Consider the following 16,872-nt stretch of genomic DNA (forward strand, 5'->3'; position numbering starts at 1 on the left):
TGGTCCGGAAGTAAAGATTGATATGTGGATAGTAGTGTTTGATCTCCGGAAAGGTTCCGGAATCCATCGGAAGGGGTTCCGGATGTTTCCCGAAATGTTTGGGCACAAGAACACTTTATCTGGGCCAAAGGGGAAAGCCCACGAGGTTTTTGGAAAGCGCAAAAGGAAGTTTTGCGGTGTCCAGGGGCCAGACGCCAGGGTCCCTGGCGTCTGGGTCCAGACGCCGGGAACCCTGGCGTCTGGCCCTGGAGTCCGAGAAGGACTCTTGCCTTTCGGGTGAAACCGACTTTGTGGAGGCTTTTACTCCAAGTTTCGACCCCAAGGCTCAACATATAAATAGAGGGGTAGGGCTAGCACCCAAGACACATCAAGAAACACCAAGCCGTGTGCCGGCAACCCCGTCTCCTCTAGTTTATCCTCCGTCATAGTTTTCGTAGTGCTTAGGCGAAGCCCTGCGAAGATTGTTCTTCACCAACACCGTCACCACGCCGTCATGCTGCCGGAACTCATCTACTACTTCGCCCCACTTGCTGGATCGAGAAGGCGAGGACGTCACCGAGCCGAACGTGTGCAGAACTCGGAGGTGCCGTGCTTTCGGTACTTGGATCGGTCGGATCGTGAAGACGTACGACTACATCAACCGCGTTGATATAACGCTTCCGCTTACGGTCTACGAGGATGTGACGCCCGGATAATCAAGCTACAGCAAACCTCTGCTAATGATCCCACGTCACCTAGATTACTGTTACTAATCTCGCGTTAGTTTGAAAACGATTCAAATTCTAATTCAAAATCAAGCAAACAATAAAAGTTTTCAAATATTAAAACTAAATGTTCGGAGTGAACCAAATATTGCATAGGTAATTATGGTGGAGAAACCACACTTTTATAAAATAGCTGAATGCTCGAAAGTAAATAAATAGTAGCTAAAACCAATAATTAAATTCCTTTTGTAATATATAAAATATTAAACTAATTTGTTTGGGTGCCCAAGTTATTGTGGCAGAGGTATATTTAGTAATGCAATTTGGGTGTTAATTAAATATTTTACAAAAAAATAAATATATTGGGAAATAAAATAAAAACAGTAAAAGAATAATAAACAAAAAAAGGTAAAAAAAGAAAAGAGAAAAGACTCCGGCCCAACTCGGCCATCTCCCAGCCAGGCCGGCCCACCCCCGGCCTACACATACCCCCCACCGAACCGAACCCTAGCCCCGCACCCCCCCACGATCCCCATCACTCCCCTCGTTCCCCTCCACCCAGCGCCGCCACACACAACACACACACACACACACACACACATCTTGCCAGGGAGAGGGGCGCCCCTGTTCGATCCCCTGCTCCCGCACGCCCGTGCCTGGTGCAAACCGCCGCCGGCGCCGCCCCTCTCGGACTCCTTCGTGCCCCTCCTCTCCCTCGCACGACGCCCGCCTGAAGCTGCGTCCTCGCCTCGTTGCCGACCCAATGCCGTCGCCCGTCGTCGCCACCACCACGTCGCTGGCCTGCCTCCTCCTCCTCGCCGGCCTACCACCTCGAAACCACGTCGCCGTCGTCCCCGACTCCTCCCCGAGCACGCCTCGCTCAACTACAGGGCGCTGTGAGCTCCCCTTCCCTTCTTCCTCCCTAGTGGATCCGCCACGCGTGCCCGCTGGCCGCCTCTGCCCGCCGGCGTCGTCGCCTCCGCCCGCCTGGGCCACGCCCCCCCTCGCGCACGTCCACGCCCGCTCGCGCATGCCTCGGTCATCACCCGCGAGTGGCCATCCCCGTCGACGGTGCTCCAAGCCACATCGCCGCTCGCACCCGCGCGACTTTCCTGCTCCTCCTCCCCTCTCACGCGCGGCCTGCAGCTTCTGCATTAACTGCCGCCGACGTTCCCCCCTGCTGCCCGACGCACCTCGCCGCCGGCTACGATGCCCCGGTGCCTCCACTGGTCTAGGCGGGCGCCCAAATGGGCAGCCTCGCCCGCGCCCGTTAACCCGCCCCGTTGAGCCCCCAGGGGCCTATGACTAAGGCGGCCCACGCCCCTGAAACATTTATATAAAAAAAGATTAAATAATAAAAAACTATTAATTAATTAATTAAAGAGTTAATTAACCTGGGTTAGTTAAACTGATAACCTAATTAGACTATTTAATCTGTTAGGTTAGTAAGATAGTATATGACAAGGGGGACCCACCCCCTGTTGACCAGTCAAAGTTTGACTGGTCAACTGGGACCCCTTGGACCCACATGTCAGCCCCTCTGGTACACTTATGTGTACCCAGAGTTGGGTGCACCTAGCAATTCACTTTTATTTCGAATTAAATTAAATTCAGAAAATGAATAAAACTTTGAAAAATAATATAAAATAATCCGTAACTCGGATGAAAATACTTTGTACATGAAAGTTGCTCAGAACGACGAGACGAATCCGAATACGTAGCCCATTCGTCCGCCACACATCCCTAGCATAGAGAACACACAACTTTCCCCCTCTGGATCACCTGCCCGAGAACGCGAAACACCGGGAAAACTTCCCGGATGTTTTCCCCCTTCGCCAGTATCTTCTAGCACTGCGTTAGGTCACCCTAGCACCGCTTATTGCCATGTTATGTTTTGAGATGTCTTGTGTGCTCCGTATTTACTATTTCTTCCCCCTCTTCTTCTCCGGTAGACCTCGAGACCGACGCCGCTGCTACCCAGTACGACTACGGTGTTGACGACCCCTCCTTGCCAGAGCAACCAGGCAAGCCCCCCCTTGACCACCAGATATCGCCTATTCTTCTCTATACTGCTTGCATTAGAGTAGTGTAGCATGTTACTGATTTTGGTTAATCCTATTCTGTTGCATAGCCTGTCATTGTTGCTACAGTTGTTACCCTTACCTGCTATCCTACTGCTTAGTATAGGATGCTAGTGTTCCATCAGTGGCCCTACACTCTTGTCCGTCTGCCATGCTATACTACTGGGCCGTGATCACTTCGGGAGGTGATCACGGGTATATATTATATCTTTATATACATGACACATGTGGTGACTAAAGTCGGGTCGGCTCCTTGAGTACCCGCAAGTGATTCTGATGAGGGGGCTGAAAGGACAGGTGGCTCCATCCCGGTAGAGGTGGACCTGGGTTCTTGACGGCCCCCGACTGTTACTTTATGGCAGAGCGACAGGGCAGGTTGAGACCACTTAGGAGAGAGGTGGGCCTGGCCCTGGTCGGCGTTCGCGGATACTTAACACGCTTAACGAGATCTTGGTATTTGATCTGAGTCTGGCCATTTGGTCTATACGCACTAACCAACTACGCAGGAACAGTTATGGGCACTCGGCGTCGTGGTATCAGCCGAAGCTCTTCTTGACGTCAGCGACGGAGCGCCGCGCGCCGGATTGGACTGGAACGCCTGCTAGGCTAGGTCTGCTTCCGGCCGCCCTCGCAACGTGCAGGTGTGCAATGGGCGATGGGCCCAGACCCCTGCGCGCATAGGATTTAGACCGGCGTGCTGACCTCTCTGTTGAGCCTAGGTGGGGTTGCGACGTGTTGATCTTCCGAGGCCGGGCATGACCCAGGAAAGTGTGTTCGGCCAAATGGGATCAAGCGTGTTGGGTTAAGTGGTGCACCCCTGTAGGGAAGTTTATCTATTCGAATAGCCGTGTCCCTCGGTAAAAGGACGACCCGGAGTTGTACCTTGACCTTTTGACAACTAGAACTGGATACTTAATAAAACACACCCTTACAAGTGCCAGATATAACCCGGTGATCGCTCTCTAACAGGGCGACGAGGAGGGGATCGCCGAGTAGGATTATGCTATACGATGCTACTTGGAGGACTTCAATCTACTCTCTTCTACATGCTGCAAGATGGAGGCTGCCAGAAGCGTAGTCTTCGACAGGATTAGCTATCCCCCTCTTCTTCTGGCATTCTGCAGTTCAGTCCACCGATATGACCCTTTACACATATACCCATGCATATGTAGTGTAGCTCCTTGCTTCCGAGTACTTTGGATGAGTACTCACGGTTGCTTTTCTCCCTCTTTTCCCCTTTCTATACCTGATTGTCGCAACCAGATGCTGGAGTCCAGGAGCTAGAGATCCCGAAGGATGATTCTACGAGGAATTCGGCTTTGAGGAGTAGTTAGGAGGTCCCAGGCAGGAGGCCTTGCCTTTTCGATCGTTGCTACTTTTGTGCTAGCCTTCTTAAGGCAAACTTGTTTAACTTATGTCTGTACTCAGATATTGTTGCTTCCGCTGACTCGTCTATGATCGAGCACTTGTATTCGAGCCCTCGAGGCCCCTGGATTGTATTATGATGCTTGTATGACTTATTTATGTTGTAGAGTTTTGTTGTGATATCTTCCTGTGAGTCCCTGATCTTGATCGTACACATTTGCGTGCATGATTACTGTACGGTCAAATCGGGGGCGTCATAGAGGGTACGTAGACAACACTCTCCCCTCTCGTTGCTATGCATCACCATGATCTTGCGTGTGCGTAGGAATTTTTTTGAAATTACTACGTTCCCCAACACAAGTATAATCATACATAGAGCACATGTTCCAAGCATACCAATGTAACATTTTTATTTGATCCCATAAGTATTTCCCTTTTGAGATAAGTGATAATCCCTAAAGTATTCACGTTGATGCAATGTGTATCCCATTACCATGTTGAACGGGGATTTATCAGAGTTATTAAAGAAATATTCAATGTTCCACACATAACCAACATCGAGGGTTTTAGTAGGTTCCCCATCTCCTTGAGTAGCAAGTACAACTATTTTGTGTGTGTTTCGTGTTCCATACCCACAATTAAAGATAGAGAACAACTTAGAACATGAAATAAATTCTACTTCAAGATAAATACAATAAGCGCACACGAGAATATTCACCCACGCTATTGTTACCCGGCAACAATGCCAGAAAATGCCTTGATAACCCACACATATAGGGGATCAGTTGTAGCCTTTCGATAAATAAGAATGTCTAACCCAACGAGGAGCTAAAGGTAGAATTTATATTCTCTGAAGTTATATGGACCACCGATACAACTCTACGCACAATAACGCTCACTTTAACTAGAGCAAGAATAAAACTTGTTTGTAGGTGTAATGGGATAGGTTTGCAAGATAATAAAGAACATGGAAATAAAAATTAGTTGATGTTTTAAATAAATAACAATAAAGTAAATATAGCGGGTGTGGAAAAGTGGTGGTAGAATGTGCGAAATGGTCCCTAGGCAATTGATAACTAGACAGATAATCATTATTGCAGTTTTATGTGTGGGAGAGGCCTAAGCTAACATACTTTCGGTACTTGGATCATACGTTCTTATGATTTAAACTCTAGCAAGCATCCGCAACTACTAAAGCTTCATTAACATAAAACCCAACCATAACATTAAGTAAAAATTCCCCTTTGATCCCATACACAACAACTCACGAACTCGGGTTTAGATTTCTGTCACTCCCACTACCCACCATAAGCGAATCATTAACATATTGCAATACCCTATAGCGGGAATCTCACATACTTGTGCAACACGGAGGGCACCATAGGATAACACCAAAATAAAGTATGCAACTCAAACCAATCATGATCACCAATCAACCCATAGGATAAAAGAATCTACTTTAACATAATAGAGGTGCAACACATCATTGGATAATAATATATATCATAAAGCACCATGTTCATGTACGGGGTACAACGGGTTGCGGGAGAGTGGACCACTGATTATAGATGGGGGAAGGTGATGGAGGGGTTGATGAAGCGGCGGTTTTGTTGGAGATGATCGCCGTCATGATGTTTCCGCCGGTGGCGCTCCGGCGCCACCGATAGACAGGGGGAGAGAGCCCCCCTCCTTCTTCTTACTTGGCCTTCCCCCTAGATGGGAGAAGGGTTTCCCCTCTGGTCCTTGGCCTCCATGGCCCCCGAGTGGTGGGAGCCCCACCGAGATTGGATCTCTCCTCTTCTTTCTCTCTAGGGTTTCTTCTATTTTTGGGGCTGTTTCTACGGCCGAGCATCGTTTCTTAAATAGCCGGAGTTTCGTAACTCCGATCAGGCTGAAACTTTAACATGATTTTCCCCGATATTAGCTTCCTTGCGGTCGAAGGACACCTCCAACCGACTTACCGGGTGGCCACAAGCTCACCCGGCGCCCCTTGGATTGTGTAGCCCATGAGGCCCATCTTGCGTTGATCCTTGCGCCAAAATTAAAATATATTCCACAAAAAATTCACGTAAATTTTCAGGTCATTCCGGCTCCATGAAATTTTCACCTAAAAACCAAAAAATGATAGAAAACAGGAACTGGCTTTTGGCACTGGGTTAATAGGTTAGTCCAAATAGAAATAATATAAATTGTAGCCAAGAAATACATAAAAGTGGTATGCTAATAGCATGAGACAGTCAAAAATTATACATACGTCGGAGACATATGAACGATGGGTTCTGCAAGTCTTAGACATGTGTGTCGTTATGATAATAGACGCTATAGTTTGATTTGTATTCTAGTTCAATGTTGTGTTCAGGCTAATCTTGTACATTAAAGTGGTGTGTAGGCAAGTTAGTCATCGGCAATGATACTCCGGGTAGCTTCTCCCATGGCAAGGACATACCGATGTAGTATAGGTCAATGCCTCCAAGAAGCGTCAGGGAAGGCCAACAAAATTGGTCACTAATACATCTCCAACGTATCTATAATTTTTTATTGTTCCATGCTATTATAGTATCAATCTTGGATGTTCTATATGCAATTATATGCTATTTATATTATTTTCTGGGACTAACCTATTAACCCAGTGCCTAGTGCCAGTTGATATATTTTGCCTATTTTTTGTTTTCGATGAAAACAGTACCAAAAGGAGTCCGAACGCTATGAAACTTTCGACGATTTTTTTGGACAAGAGAGACCTCAAAGCTTCGGGAGGAGACCAGAAGGAAAATGAGGAGATGACAAGGCAACAGGGCGCGCCCAGGGGGGAGGCGCACCTTGATGCCTTGTGGGCCCCTCGTGGCTTCGTCTGACATAATTCCACCTCTATAAATTCTCTAAAATCAAAAAACCTACAAAGAGCCACCCAAAATACTTTTTGTCCCGCCGCAAGTTTTTGTTCTTTCGCGATCCCATCTAGAGGCCTTTTTCGGTACGCTACCGGAGGGGGAATCGATCACAGAGGGCTTGTACATCATCCTTGCTACCTTCCCATGATGTGTGAGTAGTTCACCACAGACCTACGGGTCCATAGCTAGTAGCTAGATGGCTTCTTCTCTCTCTCTCTCTGATCTTCAATACAATATTCTCCTTGATAGTCTTGGAGTTTTATCCGAGGTAATCTTCTTTTGCAGTGTGTTTGTTGGGACTCGATGAATTGTGGGTTTATGATCAGATTATTCATGAATATTAATTGAGTCTTCTTTGAACTTTATTATGCATGATTATTATAGCTTTGTAGTTCTCTCCGATCTACCGATTGGTTTGGCCAACCAGATTCATTTATCTTCAGTGGGAGAGGTGCTTTGTGATGGGTTCAATCTTGCGGGGCTCCATATCCCAGTGACAAAAAGGGACAAGACGCGTATTTGTATTGTTGCCATTAAGGGTAAAACGGCGGGGTTTATTCATATTGATTGGGTTTACATTGTCTACATCATGTCATCTTGCTTAAGGTGTTACTCTGTTTTATACTTAATACCATAGATGCATGCTGGATAGCGGTCGATTGGTGGAGTAATATTAGTAGATGCAGGCAGGAGTTGGTCTACTTCTCTCGGACGTGATGCCTATATACATGATCCTTGCCTTGAATATCGTCATAAATATGCGTTTTTCTATGAATTGCCCAACAGTAATTTGTTCACCCACCGTATGCTATGTGCTCGAGAGAGAAGCCTCTAGTGAAAACTATATCCCCGAGGTCTACTTTTATCACTAGAACGTGAAGGCGCGCGTTGCTGCGCCCGCGCATTTTATTGGAAGGACAATATAAATGTATGAGAAAATCTGGACATCACAGAAAAGAGAAAAATGAACCTACTTCTATAAATAGTTGGGCAATATTTGAAACTTTAGGTATAAGTTACAAAACTGAGACGGGTGATAATGCCATCTAAGTCAACACTGGAATGTCATTGTGCATTTGTTTTGTCTATGCATACCATTTGCTAAGGCATTTGAATACGTGGTCGATCGTATCTGTGTGGTATCTGATATGTGTCATTGTTCGTTGTAGCCTTGCAATGGCAGATGCTGTGTAGTAGAGGCTTTTTTTCTGAGAGGGGCTGCGTAGTAGAGGAATAAAAGTAACAAAGAATGATGCAATCAAGCCATAGGTAGCCAATTTTTGTCAGACAAAAAAAAATAGGTAGCCAATTTTTTTTAGACAAAGGTAGTCGCAGCTGCAGGGCTACTTTTGATCACGAAATAGGCTATAGCGCCACGGATCGAAAGTGCGGTCAGTCTCACGAAAAGAAAAAAAAGTTACCACATGGCCTAACGGCCCACTGTAGCCCGGAGCACCAGAAGGCACCAAAATAAGTCTGCGAAGCAGCGGCCCTTTTGACGTTGGTTCGACTTCGGCCGGCTTTAGCGAGCGAACGAGGCGCAAAGGAAAACTGCATGAGGTTGGAATGATTTGATTCGTTTATACGCTGAATCGGACGGTTTAGGATCTCAAATCACTGTGGAGGCTCCTAACTAGCCCCGTTATACTGTTTAGTAATATATAAAAGCATAAAAATGCATTGATGTAATTTTACTTGTTTTATTTTGTTTTGCAATTTACTTTATTATCTACCACTACAAGATTTAATACTTGCAAGTAACCGCCAAGGTGATTGACAACCCTCTTATTTGCGTTGGGTGCAAGTATTTGATTTTGTGTGTGCAAATGTTGTTCACGAGGTTCTGTGTGGTTCTCCTAATGGATTGATAACATTGGTTCTTAACTGAGGGAAATACTTATCTCTATTGTACTGCATCATCATCTCCTCTTCGGGGAAATCCCAACGCAGCTCACAAGTAGCAGTCACTTTCATGAGAACATTGGCGTTGCTTCTGATCCCCCAAGCCTTTCGTGAGCATATGGGTGCCATTCTACTGGAAATCATTATGAGGACGACCACCAGCTATAGCCGGAAAGTCAAGCTCTGAGTAGTCAACGAGAGGCTAGCTATTGACCAAGGGTGGGCCGACTTCACAATAGCTTGCCAATTGAATATCGGGTACTTCCTCACCTTCAAGGTCCTGACCAAGGATAGTTACAGGGCCATTGTGTTCGACCATTCTAACGCAGAGGTCATGGCCAAGTGCAGCCAGCACAAAAAAGCACTTGCCATGAACCAAGAGTAGTAATCCATGTTCGTTATTGTGTCCATCCGAAGAGCTACTATGTGTATAATTGTATGCTTATGTGTATGTCTGTGTGCCACTGTCATGACTGCATGTGCATGTTAATGTGGTTATGAGTATGTTTTCTAATATGGTTATGCATATGCTTGTTAATGTAGTTCTACGTGTTTTTGATCATAGTCATGCAAGGGACCAAACACGGTATTTGTCAATGAATGAACTGGGTATGAATGAACTATCTATGAAACTTTGCAATTCATGCCCCTTCATGAATCTAAAGATACAAATATGGGGGAGGCGGCTGCCTAGATGGTCGTCTCATCCATATCAAAACCCAACACAATATGCGATACTCACAAGACATTAGCCCGTGGTAAAAACATCTTGCATGTACAAATTAATTGCCTCACTTATCGAATGCATCTATTTTTTGCACCATGACTGCAACGAGGTGTCGTGACGTGAAATGTCATAAATCAAGATCATGCCATGTGCATAATTCATATAACATGTTCCTTGTAGCTTGCTTTACTTTTCGGTTGCAATTTGCCTTCACTCCATGGGCGCAGCGGGCCATCTAGTTTTATAGACAAACACATAGCCTTGTCTTGAGATTGGAGAGTAATTGCCACCTTATTCTTATGATTCCTCGTGGAGTTCCACCTGATACGTGCTCCAGACTTGAGTGAGGTTGTATTTTTTTTCATGATCCACTTGCAAGTTGCATCAAATCAGTGCTCCAAGACTTGAGCGTCATTATTTGGGTTAGTACGCATATTGTGAATTGGCGATTCTCTTGGATCGCGGGATTCCGTTGGCATCCTCTTCGTCCTGTTATAGTGCCTTGTTTATGCCCGCTACTCACAATCGATTATCTCATTCAATATTTGATCCTACATCATGAAGACCGGGTTGCCCTTTGCGCACCTCTCCGGGAAGCGAGTGCCCATCCCGAATGGTCCCCAAAACATAGCTATTCATCATTGATTTCCTTTACAATATAATCATACAACATAATAAAATTCCCATGTTACAATCTTTTTAGATAACCACATTGATATGATTATCGCACGTGGAAACAAAATATTGGTTTAAATGTTTATTTGATCGAATGTCTAGGATGTCATGTTTTTTGTATTGGAGGAAGTATAGCTTTACAAACATACTCATGTAGTAAAAAAATTCAAAGTTTTATACCAGGGACTAGTTGGTAATTAAATGACGCACACTTAATAATACAATTAACATACTATAACCATACTAACAAACACATGCAAAATAAGCATAGAAACACCGAGCGCAGTCGCTGACGTATCCACTCGGTCTGGGCCGATCATATCTCGTCCATGAGCTCTTGGAAAGTGTCCATGGCGGACGCCGGCAGGCCGAGCAGGACGTTGATGCTCTTCCTCTCCTTGCCGTGCGCGAGGAAGAGTATGACCTCCTTCTCCGGCAGCGTGACTGGACCGGACATGGTCGGCTCGCCCCAGCCGAAGTCGGCGCCGTTGAACGCGAGCCGCGACCACGTGGTGATGAGCAGCGTCGACGCCAGTGACGGCCGTGCGCGCGTCGCCTCAAAATAGTCCACCGCCGACCGCATATACTCGTCCGTCACCATCCGCACGGCCTCCTGTACCTTCCCGGCCGCGCGCGACACTGGCGCCGACAGCAGATCCCCCGCCGTCGCTAGGGCGTTGGTCAGCACGATGCCGTTCCCGAAGTACCCCTTTGGGAGCGGAGGCACGAAGCGGCGCCGCCCGTCCACGGCGAACAGCAGCTTCGTCTGCTGCTCCGGCGCGAGCCCCAGCGCGCGGGTGCGAGCGCGCCAGACGAGGCCGGAAAGCGCCTCGAAGGTGGTGCAGCGCTCGAGATCCCCGTCGGCGAGGGCGAGACCGCGGACACGCTCAAGCCTGTCCGGGTCGAAGCAGAAGGAGCGGTACACCAGCTCCTGGCCGCCGTAGAGCGCCGCCATTTCCGAAACGTCAGCGATCTCCTCGAACTCGTGGTGCGGGTTGGAGATCACCGGAGGGTCGCGCGCGCGGAGCACGGAGCGGTCGAGGAACGGTGGCACGGTGAGCTCCGTGGCGCCGCGCGCCATCTCGGCCCAGGAGTTGACGAACTCCATGGCGCCCAGACCGTCGAACATGCAGTGGTTCATGGCCAACCCGAGGCTGAAGCCGCCACATTCGAACCTGGTCACCTGCGAATTAAATTGACCAATGGTAAATAAACTTCAACTATTGTACTGACTCCCGGGTTGATCCTCTTTTCGAAAAAAGTTTTTTAAGTCAAAGTAGTAGTAGTACGAACTTTGTGAAAGAAAAAAGTTTGTGTGGGTGTGTGTGTCTGTGTGGAGACAAACTACGCAGTTCGAATTCATTATCGACAGTTCAAATTCATTAAATTTGCAGCAGACGTTTTTTGACTAATTTGGTTGTTCGACGCATCAATGTTAACTACTAGTATTTGGTGCAACTAATCTGTGTGAGTTTTGGACCCTAGCTGCTTGCACTACATGACTGGATTAGTTAGTGAATGACATGTGTCTGTCAATGTATCATGAGGTAGCTCGACAACTAAAACTAAACGGATGGTATGATTTGGTTGATTTATAGGTAGAAGTGGTTGGGCCAACAATGTAGAACTAAATCCCTATAAAAAACAATGTATCAGTATATAAATATTTGTCCGCAGAAAACATATTTGGATTTAGCAATGTGTGTAGAATTGAAGAAACCATTGTATTTCTGCAAGGAAAACATATTTCTGGCTGCCCCATTGAACTCACTTTTCAACCCGCAAAGCTATTGAACTCAAATTTGTTCAACCCTCGTGGAGTCGATCCGTTCTCCTCTCTACTCCGAGTGGCGAGTACTACTAGCCAACCAATACTAATTTCAATTATTCGAGTCATGCGCGTTGCAGGCTAGTCCGTTTCCAAGTTACTTGCCGCTGGCAAGTCCAGAATGCTTTCTGTTCCTTTGAAAAGAAAAGGGCGCAAGGCTCCACGCCGCCATTAAAAGCGCAGCTCAGGGCAACGCAGCCCGGCATCGGCAATGCCGCCTCGGCAACGGAGGGCGACGGAAACGCAGTTAAAGCATGCCTGTGCGCGCGAGCAACGTGTGTGGCGTGGCGTACCTGCGCCGTCATGGGCGGCATCTCGAGGATGTTCTTGGCGCCGGGGACGGAGTACACGAGCTGGCCCAGCGCGGCGGGGTCCGGGGTGGAGAGGTCCCCGATGAGGGCGAGGTCGCAAGCAGCCTCAGCCTCCACGAACGGGACGCCCTCGCCGGTGCACTCCACGATGAGCTTCATCTCCGGGCTGATGCCGAGGCGGCCGGCGAGCGGGTGGTAGTGGACGAGCACGCGAGCCAGCGCAGCCCGGAGCGCGTCCGCGGCACCTTCGTTGCCGCGGCCCGATGGGCACTTGAAGCAGTACACGGTCTGCACGATCACCGCGATGTTCTGGTCCAAGTTGGACAGGTAGTGCTGCTCCCCCGTCGGCGTGGCCTCCGCCGGCGACACCAGCGTCGGCTCGCCGCGCTTCACCGACATCAGCTGCACCTTGCTGCCCGCCATGGTGGCCACGCCGTTCTGCTTCGCCTCCGCAACCTGCACGTACGAATAACATGACACAAGAAGAAAGTGTTAGACACGAAAGTTTACATACATTTGTAATCAGCTTGAGTTGGTATTGCACACTCACCATTTTGATGGTCTCTCTGAGTGTATGGACGACAGAGAGAGATTTGTGTGTGTTTAAAGAGAGAAAGAATACAGAGGGGGTGTGGGGGTTCTGTGTTTTGAGGAGATGGGTTTGTGGGAACGTGTTTATATAGTGGAGGGTAGCTTTCTTGAGGCGGTCAAGGTTAGGATGGGCTGATGCAAGAACCGTTGGGGTTGGAGGGGTTGCATAACAACCAATGCTGTTCTGCCTAGTGCTTGGATTAATGAATTTGTACAGGAGAATCAGGACAAGGAAACACGACTTGTTTAGGAGCAATTGTTGGCTATATGGTTATCATGTTATGTAGAGCTATCACTCGTAAGCACTCTATAAAAGCATGGTTAAATAATATAGCCAGCCGTGACTATAGCACGTTGTCATATCATCTATAGGCAATGTAATAGTCAACATGTATAGCAGTTAGGTACCAGAAAAATACTTAACATATGGTCCATCTTTCACTCTCAAAACTTCTTAGAGCTCATGCTACAGCTGTCTGTAAATTCACAGCCCATTTCTCTTCTCTTTCCTCTCGTCTCTCTTTCAACTCAGCAAAACATAATGTTTATATTCTTATAGCCTGTTTATATCACCTTATTTTAGTTGCTTTAATAAGGTTGTCTATAAGATCTTCGGTAGTGAGGATATCATAGGTAGTATCATGTAGCCTCATGCAATATCCACTAGGTATATTGATGACATGTCATAGTATTAATCCTCTATAACACTAAGCTCATTGGTTTTAAAGAGCTCACATTCAATTAAGGTCTTCAATTAGAATTGGGTCTTAAAGCTCTCTCATTCAATTCTTTTATACTATACATTATGCTTCCTAATTTTTTAAGGCTTCACAATTAATTAAGGTATTCAGAATTGGGTCATTTGATTTTCACCGGGTTAGCAATTTATCAAGCTCCCCCGTTCAATTCTTTTAATTCACTATATTCTCTAATTTTGAAGCTCTTTTCTTTCAATTGAGATATTCAATTTTGGATTTGGTTTACGATTTTGATCGGGCCAACAGTTTTTCAATTCAATCAACATCAACCGGCCTATAAAATTAAATCAATCACGCACACCCTCCCACCACTTAGAAAAAAGAAGCGCCACCATGTAACATTCTAACACAAATATAGTATATGCAAGAATTGACACAAAAATTTCCCCACATAAGTATAAGTTGCTTAGCGGATAACACAGAATCACACCAAGAAAGGCTCACCAAATCAACGTATTATAAATAAAAATAAAACACACTCTATCATGTCCCCCAACCGCCAAACTAAATATTCCTTCAGTTCTAAAATATAAGGGGTATTAGTTTTTTAGAAAGTCAAATTTATTTAACTTTGACCAAGTTCAGAGCAAAAATATCGACATCCACAATATTAAACAAAAAAGTATAAAAAATTATTTCATGATGAATCTAAAAATACCGATTCCGTAAAGAAATATAATAGCAATTAGATTACTACTTTTGTGATCCAAATGCTCTTATATTTCTTTGCAGAGGAGTAATACACTTTGTATTTTGAAACAAAGTGATTTTTTAAAGAAACCCAACAACACCAAAGGCACTACAAAGAGCGCCTAACTCTTCTAGTTATTATTATTTTGCATCAAAGCTAGGACTTTATTAATGTATGAAAATTCTTTTACAATCAGCTCACAAGCTTTCAACCAGAAAGTTTGGGCTTTCAAACTGCCAGCCTTGTGTCACCTCCAACTTGCAAGCAGGCTTTTGATAACCCACAAGTATAGGGGATCAATTGTAGCCTCTTTCGATAAGTAAGAGTGTCGAACCCAACGAGGAGCTAAAGGTAGAACAAATATTCCCTCAATTTCTATCGACCACCGATACAACTCTACGTACGCTTAGCGTTCGCTTTACCTAGAACAAGTATGAAACTAGAAGTACTTTGTAGGTGTTGTTGGATAGGTTTGCAAGAATATAAAGAGCACGTAAATAAAAAGTAGGGGCTGTTTAGATAAAGACACAACTAAATTAGTTTTAGTAAAGAGCTTTTTGTCACGAGAAAGTTATTTGTCCCTAGGCAATCGATAACTAGACCGGTAATCATTATTGCAATTTTATTTGAGGAAGAGGCATACGCTAACATACTTTCTCTACTTGGATCATATGCACTTATGATTGGAACTCTAGCAAGCATCCGCAAATACTAAAGATCATTAAGGTAAAACCCAACCATAGCATTAAAGTATCAAGTCCCCTTTATCCCATACGCAAACAACCTACTTATTCAGGTCTGTGCTTCTGTCACTCACGCCACCCACCATAAGCAAATCATGAACATATTGCAAACCCTACAGCGGGGATCCCTCACGCTTGCGCGACACGGAGAGCACCATAGGCCAGCACCAATAATAAAACATGCAACTCAAACCAATCTTGATCATCAAATAACCCATAGGACAAAACGGATCTACTCAAACATCATAGGATAGCCATACATCATTGGGAAATAATATGTAGCGTTGAGCACCATGTTTAAGTAGAGATTACAGTGGGTAAGAGAGAAGTTACACCGCTGCATAGAGGAGGGACGAGTTGGTGATGATGGCGGTGAAGTTGTTGGTGAAGATTGCGGTGATGATGATGGCTCCGGCGACGTTCCGGCGCCACCGAAAGAGAGGGGGGGAGGCCCCCCCTTCTTCTTCTTCTTCCTTGACCTCCTCCCTAGATGGGAGAAGGGTTTCCCCTCTGGTCCTTGATCTCCATGGCATGGGAGGGGCGAGAGCCCCTCCGAGATTGGATCTGTCTCTCTGTCTCTCTCTGTTTCTGCGTTCTGTCCGGCTGCCCTTTCACCGTTTCGTATATATATGGAGATCCGTAACTCCGATTGGACTGAAATCTTCGCCGTGATTTTTTCCCTAAAAATTAGCTTTCTTGCGGCCAAAGAAGGGCATCAACTGCCTTACGGGGGCCCACGAGGGTCAGGGGCGCGCCCAGGGGGTGGGGCGCGCCCCCTGCCTCGTGCCTCCCTCGGGCACCGTCTCGCGTGGATTTTCCTTCCCATATTCTCCGAATATTCCAAAAATAATCTCCGTCCGTTTTTATCCCGTTTGGACTCCGTTTGATATGGATATTCTACGAAACAAAAACATGCAACAAACAGGAACTGGCACTGGGCACTGGATCAGTATGTTAGTCCCAAAAATAATATAAAAAGTTGCCAAAAGTATATGAAAGTTGAATAATATTGGCATGGAACAATAAAAAATTATAGATACGACGGAGACGTATCAGCATCCCCAAGCTTAATTCCTGCTCGTCCTCGAGTAGGTAAATGATAAAAGAGATAATTTTTGATGTGGAATGCTACCTAGCATAATCTTGATCATGTATCTAATCATGGCATGAATATTAAGACACGAGTGATTCAAGGCAATAGTCTATCATTTGACATAAAAACAATAATACTTCAAGCCTACTAATAAAGCAATCATATCTTTTCAAAATAACAAGGCCAAAGAAAGTTATCCCTACAAAATCATATAGTCTGGCTATGCTCCATCTTCACCACACAAAATATTCACATCATGCACAACCCCGATGACAAGCCAAGCAATTGTTTCATACTTTTGATGTTCTCAAACCTTTTCAACTTTCACGCAATACATGAGCGTGAGCCATGGATATAGCACTATAGGTGGAATAGAATATGATGGTGGAGGTTGTGTGGAGAAGACAAAAAATGAAGAAAGTCTCACATCGACGCGGCTAATCAACGGGCTATGGAGATGCCCATCAATTGATGTCAATGTGAGGAGTAGGGATTGCCATGCAACGGATGCA

At 45.9% G+C, this 16,872-nt stretch overlaps 1 protein-coding gene across 1 annotated transcript; it reads right to left on the reverse strand.

The window, feature by feature from the left end:
- Positions 1 to 10,335: 10,335 nt before the first annotated feature.
- On the reverse strand, positions 10,336 to 13,127 carry LOC123052257 (omega-hydroxypalmitate O-feruloyl transferase). Its single transcript, XM_044475381.1, has 3 exons — positions 13,035 to 13,127; positions 12,467 to 12,940; positions 10,336 to 11,528 (listed from the first exon to the last, which is right to left on the reverse strand). The coding sequence occupies exons 1-3, from the start codon at positions 13,035 to 13,037 to the stop codon at positions 10,662 to 10,664; spliced, it is 1,344 nt and encodes a 447-aa protein (XP_044331316.1). The 5' UTR covers positions 13,038 to 13,127; the 3' UTR covers positions 10,336 to 10,661.
- Positions 13,128 to 16,872: the final 3,745 nt, after the last annotated feature.

Source organism: Triticum aestivum, chromosome 2D (assembly GCF_018294505.1).
Source record: "Triticum aestivum cultivar Chinese Spring chromosome 2D, IWGSC CS RefSeq v2.1, whole genome shotgun sequence".
Taxonomy (NCBI): Eukaryota; Viridiplantae; Streptophyta; class Magnoliopsida; order Poales; family Poaceae; genus Triticum; species Triticum aestivum.